The sequence below is a fragment of the Pangasianodon hypophthalmus genome, chromosome 15 (genome assembly GCF_027358585.1).
Source record: "Pangasianodon hypophthalmus isolate fPanHyp1 chromosome 15, fPanHyp1.pri, whole genome shotgun sequence".
In the NCBI taxonomy this organism is placed as follows: domain Eukaryota; kingdom Metazoa; phylum Chordata; class Actinopteri; order Siluriformes; family Pangasiidae; genus Pangasianodon; species Pangasianodon hypophthalmus.
This window is the reverse complement of record NC_069724.1, coordinates 25,072,272-25,081,520: the sequence shown is the minus strand read 5'-3', so window position 1 is coordinate 25,081,520 and position 9,249 is coordinate 25,072,272. Positions and strand designations below refer to the sequence as shown.

Genomic DNA, 9,249 nt, shown 5'->3' with positions numbered 1-9,249 from the left:
CTACAAGAAAAAAATCCCAAAATAAAAATAAATAAATAAACGAACAGATCGGCGACTATGATACATCACGATGCGGTTGGCGTTCTGGAGCTAGCGACGCGGAACAGAAGTACGCCGGTTCTGGAACAGCGTGCGAGGCAGAAGGCAGTGTAGCTGGTGCTTTCTGAGTTTTCAAAAGTTTTCAACCGAATACACAACACACTGAGATTAGAGCGCCACCTAGCGAGTGCCTTGTCAATCCAGGAGCAAAGAAAAGACACCGCTTTGCGTTCCGTTCATTCACATTCATTCGACGAGCAACGAGCAGCAAAGTAAGAGATTTCCGGAATGATCTACGATACGAGGGCTTTCAGCATGCAGCTCTACGACGAATCACTGAAATGAAAGAAGAATTAATTCCGCATTAAATATTAGATGTATTTCTGCAAAAATCCCATCAAGCAGATCGATTTTACTCGACATCAATTACACGCGAAAACGTTTCGCTAAACAACCTGACGTTGTGTTCACACTAGCAAGAGACAAGGGTTGTTTCTTGTGGGCGTGGCCTATTCAGTTTTTTAACTTAAAAATCTAACTTAGATATTTAACTCCTCTTCGAAGGATTTTTTTTGCTCGTGACAATGTCACAACTGCTAATTTTGTCCCTTGTGGGCGTGGCCTATTCAGGTCTATATATTTTTTTCTCCCAGAACTCAAAAAATTTGGCTTGTAAATATTTCACATCTCTTGGAAAGTCGTTTTGAATCAAATGCTTTTGACTTGGGGCGTGTCACGATTGTTTTATTGTTAGTATTCTTCTTCAAAAAGACAAAATTTTCCACTTAATAATGTTTATTTGTATCATAAAGACATGTCACAGCTGCTGTTTTTGTTACCTGTGGGCGTGGCCTGTTCCCTAACATCAGAAATGTGACTGTTAATATTTCACTCTTCTTCATTGTTCAGTTTTTTTCCTGTTTAAAACCGACTTTCTCAATATTTACATATTAACTGGATTCGAGGGCGGGGCTTTGCATGAATTTATGATGTCACAAAATAGATCCAAAGCCGTGAAGCCCATCACATCTGGCATTGCAGCTGGCAATCTGTATGTGTTTACCTCATTTCAGTAACGTTCAGTGTGATGCTGCTTAATGATTATTGGCTCCTCCAAAGCAACCACAGTCCCGCCCACTTGATTTCTACTGGCTCACATGACCACGACTCAGGAAATCACAAGTTCACCTAGCTAACGTTGGTGCAAAACAAAACAGTAAACACTACTGTCTTTCACGTCCCGCGTCCTTTCCCCTTCGGTGAATCGGCTTCTCCGCCAGGGGAACGGTATTCACGTTTTGCATAAATATCGGCACCCTCTGTACATGCTAACATAAATGTTGACAAGAACTCCTCTCTCGATCATTACAGTTTAGGACACGCCCCTTCACTGTCTTAAGAGTTGTGCAATGTTGTGTGAAAAAACCTTCATCTAAAGTTTTGTCTCTTGCTAGTGTGGACGTACGGTTATAGCTTTACATTCTAGATTTAGCAATTTTGCGACTGCTGTACATATTACATTTTCCTCAAAGGTAAAACTTAATTAGTTGGTATGTAATGGGCATAAATAATTTTTAAAAAAAGATATATATATATATATATATATCATATATATATATGAACACCCTCAAAGTGCCGTTTCATAAAACACAACAGCTTTCTTCTTCTTCTCTGCTGCGAAGTGGTTGTATCTCCTACGTTAAGCAAAGCTCAAACGGATGACTGACATCTCTAACGTTTTATCGAATATTTACAGTAAAATCAAATTAAATTTTAAGCTTCGTGTCAATAACGTAAGAACTGATTCCGTGTTTATAGTCATGAATAAAGCGAACGTGTGTCCACTGAGATGTGTTTTATTTTATTGCTCTTGCAATGTCGAAAAATCTATTTCAAATAGAAAACATCGACTACGGAGAATGGAAGAACACTCGAAGGTTGCGTCGACCGTCGTCACGGAAACGGAAAATGTGCAGCTCATGCATGATGGCGTGATGAGAAATTAATAAAGGTCCTGCATGTGTGATTGTAGAGTTATATACTGCTTATATACAGTATATACACAGGTAGTGATGCGTAATATTAGCATCAGGGTGGAATCGTCATGGCAACGCATTTAGCACATTTTGTAGATTTCTGTCTTCTCTGTCTTTTTTTTTTAATCAAGGAAGCTTATATTACACAGGAGACGAAGTAGAGACTAGCGACTCGACCACTACTTTGTTCTACTTTGAAAGAGATGTTTAAAGAAAAGAGAGGAGAAAGAAAGAAGGAAAACGAAAGGTTTAGGATTAGTGAGGTGTTAGCGCATCTTGAATTTTGGGTTTTTTATTTAGATAAGTCGCCCAGTAGACCAGGTTAAAGGTACCAAAGAGCAGAGGAAACGCTATTCTGGCGATCCGGTCGATTTTGCTCACACTGTTGAACGTTTTCTTCGCCTCAGCCGGTTTGGGTTTCGGCTCTTCTTTCGGCTCGGTTGGTGGAGGAGGTGCGCTTTTGGCGATGGTCGCTAATCCTGGATCTCTGGCGATGTTGGGGGCGAAAGCGGTTGCCGTGGCAGCTGTGTAGGTGTTGTTCTTCTTCAGGAGAGACTCCTTTTTCTTCTTTTGCTGTAATGTTAAGGAAGCAGGAAGTGATTAGCATAACAACAAGAAAACAAACCCACGCACCTCAGTCTAGTGGCTTAAGAACTTAAGGCCAAGAATTTAAGCCTATTAACTTAAGATGAGGAACTTAAGCCAATGAACTTAAGCTCAGGAATTTAAGCCTATTAACTAAAGATGAGGAACTTAAGCCAATTAACTTAAGCTCAGGAATTTAAGATCAAGAACTTAAGCCAATGAACGTAAGCCCAGGAACTTAAGCCCAGGAACTTAAGACAATGAACTTAAGCCTAGGAACTTAAGCCCAGGAACTTAAGCTCAAAAACTTAAGATCAGGAATTTAAGATCAGGAACTTAGGTAATTTTATTCCCAGGAACTAAATATCAGATATCAGGAACTCAAAAGAAGAACCTTGAGCCCAGGAACTTGAGATCAGGAACTTGAGCCCATTAATTTGAGTCTATGATCCTGAATGCGAAACACTACACCTGGGACTGTTCCACAGATTTCTGAGTTCTGTCACAATGCAGCATCTGTGGGTCGTCTTAGCAGCTCTTAAAATGCTAACTGTGAGCGCTAAATCATGTTAGCTTTAGAGAAGATTTTCTGTTCTGCTGTTGTAACTTGGACTCTGGTTAGTCCAAACCCAGCTGAGGTGGAACCAGAACCTAGTATCACTGTAAGAAGCAGGTTTGGTCCCCAGTGGAAAGATGGCGACTCTCTAAATTTTTAATCTTTCACTCAGAACAGAGATGTCAAAGTCATTTTGGATTAAAAATATATAAATAAAGAGTTGCACACCTTTTCAGGTACGACGCTCTTCCCGTCCCACGCATAGCCCCTCTTTGTGAAATAGTTGACGGTGGCGAATTCGATGAGGGCGGAGAACACAAAGGCGTAGCAGACGGCGATGAACCAGTCCATAGCGGTGGCGTAGGCCACTTTGGGCAGAGAGTTTCTAGCGCTGATACTCAGAGTGGTCATGGTCAGGACAGTGGTCACTCCTGCAAACAGAAACAAACAATTCACTCTTTTATTCATCTGTTTTTTCATTTGTATTTAATTTCTAGTTGGAGGCACTAAAAAAGGGGAAAGAGGGAAATCTGCGGCATGTACTTTGTAGATTTCAGGTTTTTGCTAGTCTTGTACTTTTTTGATTCCAGCTTTGATGCTCGTTTTGTACTTTGAAGATTCCAGCTTGATGCTAAATATCTGCAGCAGGATGACTGAGATAAGATTAACAAAAAAGAAGTTTATCTCTTGAAGCGTTTTCTTTGGCGTTAGCGAAGGAATCTGGAGAAGGTTGTAGGATTCATGGTTCAGGAGATATGGACTAAATATAAAACTCCACCATCAGCGCCACCATCAGGTCAGTGCAGGTCTCTTCACTTGCCGGAACAGTGAGATGGCCTCTGCGCCTTTCTGCCAAATTTACCCCAATTATCTCCACTTCTTATTTCCAGGAGGAGCCACACACATGGAGGACTGAATCTGGAGCACGAGTAATTTTATAGTAATTGGTCTGGAGCAGTTGGACAGAATTCAATCTCACATCCTTATTTATAAAAGTCCATTAGTCCGGTGTAAGATTTTCAGCTTTGGAAATGATGACGGAGGTGTCTGTGAGCCAAGCTGTATGTAATCATAAACAATCACGACTGAGTAAAATCCATTAAACGAGTGGAGCTTTGTGTTTGCTGTCTCTGTGCATTAAAGTTTAATTAAATGACGTGCCGCTTGCCAGAGTGCTGGAGGCTCACCAGATTCCCACTTACAGAGATCAGACGTCGCCTGGCTGCTCTGTCTCTCTATAAAAATTACACTGGATATTGATGACAGCATATTTTCCAAACTATAAATTAAAAAGTTTTTTTTTTAAATGAGCATTATTAGGGATGCATTAATGCCATCTTTTCAGATGATACTAGTAAGTAAGTAAGTAAGTAAATAAATAAATAAGGGGAAAAAATACAATGTGGAGGAAAATTCTAGTCCAGGAAAAAGCAGCAAAACATCTGGTGCCAGGAGAATAATTCAGAAAGACTTATTCAGACGCTTCACTGCGAGACAGATAAACCGAGTTTTAGGAAACATGACTGATAAGCACGGATGTTTTCAAGGTTTCTCATTTTTTTTCCAAGCAGCATCACAGATGGCAATCAGGGAAAATCACGCTCCACACTCGGGAAAAAAAACAGTTTTCTCAGACGACTTCTGCTGCTCTGACTTTCTTATCTCAAACAGTTATATAAATATAAAAAAATCTAGTTTAAAATCTGATATTTGTAAGAAAATCCTCTACAATTTCATTCTGAAGAGGAAAAGAAATGATTTCGTGATTGCAGTTCATCTAGAAACTGAGACTTTTTAGAATAATTCCATTTTGACTTTTTATTTATTACTAAAAAAAGAAAAGAAGGAGAAGATGCGTTTAAGATGCAATTTATCCAAAAATCCAAAATCTGAAATTTCTACCTGCAGTGTCTCGCATTAAAAGTCTGGTGAAAACTAAAACAAGACATTTTCGCGGTATAAAAAGTTTTTATATTTCCCAGTAAGTAAATATTTTTTTACTTTGAATACAGAAAATAAGCAAAAAGAGTGTTTTTGGCTCCACAGATGTTCACAGATCACTGACTCTGTACATTTGGCCATAACAGAACATTATTTGGATGTTTTTCAGGGGAATAAACCGAGGTTAATGACAGAGCAGATTCATTTGGCCAGCTAACTCACGCTAATTAGCAAGTTCTGCACACTTCCTGACACTCGCTTGTTAACTGTAACCATGACGACGACTTCTGGTGCCTCGAGTGTGACTCACTTATAAAAAATAAACCATTCCAAATGGATAAACAAGCGCACGGCATTGTGGGAAATCCCCAGGGACGTCCACTGAAAGAAGAATAACAGATTCATGAAAATAACAACTTTGGAGGTGTGAAATGGTCGAGTCCCGTCTGACCGCCGTGATTCTGTAATTCACACCTGTCAAACGTGTGGAAAAATAGTTTGCAGACATTTCTGATGGCGCTCGGATCGTCGAGTTCTCACCTCCGCCCGCTCCACGCTGCTAAAACTGTCATGACAGAGTGTTTTTGGAGTATTTTAGTCTGTGCTGTGAATCTTAAAGCTGATAGAAATGAGATGATATAGCAAAGTCCATAAACAAGAAATTTCAGCTTTCACATGTAATAATATTAAAGAAACAACCATGTAACCATGGCCTCCAAATTCCCCAGATCTCAATCCGACAAACAAGTCCGATCCATGGAGGCTCCACCTCACAACTTACAGGACTTAATAGATCTGCTGCTAATGACTTGGTGCCAGAAACACCTTCAGAGGTCTTGTGGAGTCCAGGCCTCGACGCGTCAGAGCTGTTTTGGTGGCACGAGGAGAAACTACACAATATTATGCAGGTGGTTTTAATGTTATGGCTGATCGGTGTAGTATTTATTATAAGAGTGAGTGGAATAAATACTGCTTATACACTATATGGCCAAAAGTATGTGGACACCTGAGCATCACACCTATCTGAGTTTGTTGGAAGTCTCATTCCAACACCGTGGGCAATAATACATACAGAGTTGTCCCGCATCACTGAGCCCCTTTTACAGCTGTAACAGCTTCCACTCTTCTGGAAAGGCTTTCTACAAGATTTCTGTGTGTCTGTGGGAATTTGTGCTCATTCAGGCAGAGAAGCAATTCTGAGGACAGGCACTGGTGTCTCTCAATCGACATTCCAGTTCATCCCAAAGATGTTCAGTGGGGTTGAGGTCAGGGTTCTGTGCAGGACAATTGAGTTCCTTGACACCAAACTCATCAAACCATGCTTTCATGGAGCTCGCTTTGTGCACAGGGGCATTGTCATGCTGGAACGGGAAATGTTCTTCCCCAAACTGCTGCCATTAACATTAAACATTCCTCTTCACCGGAACTAAGGAGCCCAAACCCTGATAAACATCTTCAGATCTTTATCCTTCCTCACTACACTTTACTGTTGGCTCTGTGTGGTCCTGTAGGTGGCGTTCTCCTGGCGTCCACCAAACCTAGGTTCATCCATCAGACTGCCAGTGTGAAGTGACTGAAGTGTGATTCATCACTCCAGAGAAGATGTTTCCTCTGCTCCAGAGTCCAGCGTCGGTGCTTTCCACCACTCCAGCTCACGCTCAGCATTGTGCACACTGATCTAAGGCTTGTGACCATGAAGCCCATTTCATGAAGCTCCTGATGCACAGTTCTTGTGCTGATGTTGCTTCCAGAGGCAGTTTGGAGCTCTGTAGTGAACGATGCTACAGAGAATTGCTGATCTTTACACGCTTCAGCACTCAGCAGCTCGCTCTGTGAGTTTGTGCGGACTTCCTAGCTGAGCCGTTGTTACTCCTAGATGCTTCCATTTCACAATAATAGCACTTCCAGTTGCCCCGGGGCAGATCTAGCGGAGCAGAAATTTCACCACCGGACTTGTAGAAAAGGAGGAGTCGTATGACAGTACTGCGTTTTTAAAGTCACTGAGCTCTTCAGTGCGACTGATTCTACTGCTAATGTGTGCGTCTATAGAGACTGCATCAGTGGGCGTGGCTAAAACACCTGAACTCAATCATGAGGAGGGGTGCACATACTTTTGGCTATACAGTGTATCTGAAGAAGAGTCCATGAATAATAACTGTGTACTTCTTTTGTAATAATAGTGGATTAAGCATAAAAAGCACACATGGTTTCCATAGAAACAGGACGTTTTGGTGTGTTGGACGAAAGTCTTTGTTCCAGTAAAGAGCTTCTGAGGATGTAGGAGGTGAAATAAATTGACTTTATATAATAATATATAATATAATATATTACATATAATATATAATAATATATAATATTTAATATAACTATATTATATAATATTATATATACATATTCATGTAAAAATAATATTATAATAATGATATATCTACATTTTTATAACCATGTGCTATTCTTCTGGTGCAGAAAAGAGAAAATCTTTATTATTATTATTATTATTATTATTATTATTTATTTATTTATTTATTTATTTATTTATTTATTTATATATTTATTATGCATGAAAGAAAGCAAGACATGAAACTTGTTTTTACTATATTTATATATATATATATATATTTAATTTCACTTTCAGAGCCTCTTTATTTCTCATAAAAGTTTTCAGCAAAGAAACAAAATGTTTTAAAGGAGAACTAAAGTTCTGAATGTCATTAGCAATGCACTAATAAATCTTTTTTTTTTTAAACAAACAAATAATAAATTAACCTCTGTGCCATTTTAAGCACATCCCATTTTGTAGGCTACGTTTCTGTTGCTGTTTTGAAAATCCTAATATTAATAATATACGACTGCAAACAATAAAATTCTCCAAAGTGATGTTTTTATGAAAGTTCTGCTGCCTGAAGTAAACACTCAGCCATTTATTTATGATTTATGGGAGAAAAAAAAAGAAGGTTGCGGAGGGGAAATGAGGTCACAAAACTGCAGCCACACACACACACACACCCCCCCCCCCCCCCCCCCCACACACACACACACACACACACACACACACTATAATAACCGCCACCGCGAGCTTGGTTTTAGATTTGAGAGCTCTGCGGCTTTAACATTGATTTTAAAATCCCAGTTTAACACTTTATCTTTATCTCAGTGATCAATAAAAAGTAGAAAAAGGAGAAAAATCCTGATGCCGAGTGCGTTACAGTCACAGATCACTGCATGTCTCCTAATTCCATCTTGGAGTTAATAATAATAATAATAATAATAATAAGCCCTTTAATAAGCCCTATTCAGAGGGGATTTAGTTTTCAGGATCATACGGTGATGTTTAACACGTAACCCATCATTTATTCCTTATTTATAACCCTTTTAGAAAAAACAGTTCTTTTAAGGGTTGTATATTTAGTAATTTTTGTATATTTTGTATATTTTACAAAATAATTTTTACAAAATAAATTTCGAAATGCTGTTAATGACATTTCAACCAATCAGCTTGTCCCTGGATTTACGTGATACATACTAATGATTTCCATATTTTAATTAAAAACATTTTAAAATCATTAGTATGTATCACGTAAATCCAGGGACAAGCTGATTGGTTGAAATGTCATTAAGAGCATTTCGAAATGCTTCTATCTGATTGGTTGAAAGGCAGGAGTTTGATGTGTTCTTAAATCAGAAAAACGTCTGAGGTAAACGTGAGATAACACGTTACGAGACGTAACCATAGCAACAATCATACAGCAGCAGCCGACTGATATGTGAGGGGGCGGAGCTAGAAAGACAGATAAATAAAATGCTGAGGAGTTTTATAATTTTGTTATAATTGAATGATTAAGAAGTGAAACATGTGGTCACACTTTGTTATTATATTAAGTATTATTTCGAGATGTTTATACTTTATTGAAAATGAATATTCTTACTTAAATACATTTCCATGAAAAAAATCTACTTTTTTACTCCTAAGATTTTTATTTAGACCTTTGAAGTACAAATCATTACAAATCTAGAAGTTCTTCTCTTCTTTCTTCCAGCCAATGACTATGTGCTACATGCATTTTATTTACATTTTATTTACGTCATTGTAGA

General features: G+C 38.7%; 1 protein-coding gene across 1 annotated transcript in view; it reads right to left on the bottom strand.

Moving 5' to 3' along the window:
* Positions 1-9,249, bottom strand: part of gabra1 (gamma-aminobutyric acid type A receptor subunit alpha1) — a 34,957-nt gene that overhangs the window by 2,629 nt on the left and 23,079 nt on the right. The window contains exons 9-10 of the mRNA XM_034311458.2: positions 3,445-3,647; positions 1-2,648 (exon numbers count right to left, since the gene is read on the bottom strand). The exon at positions 1-2,648 is cut by the window's left edge and continues 2,629 nt beyond it. Of these exons, the coding sequence (XP_034167349.1) occupies positions 2,331-2,648; positions 3,445-3,647 (521 nt within the window). The 3' untranslated portion in view covers positions 1-2,330. The remainder of the gene's footprint in view (positions 2,649-3,444; positions 3,648-9,249) is intronic.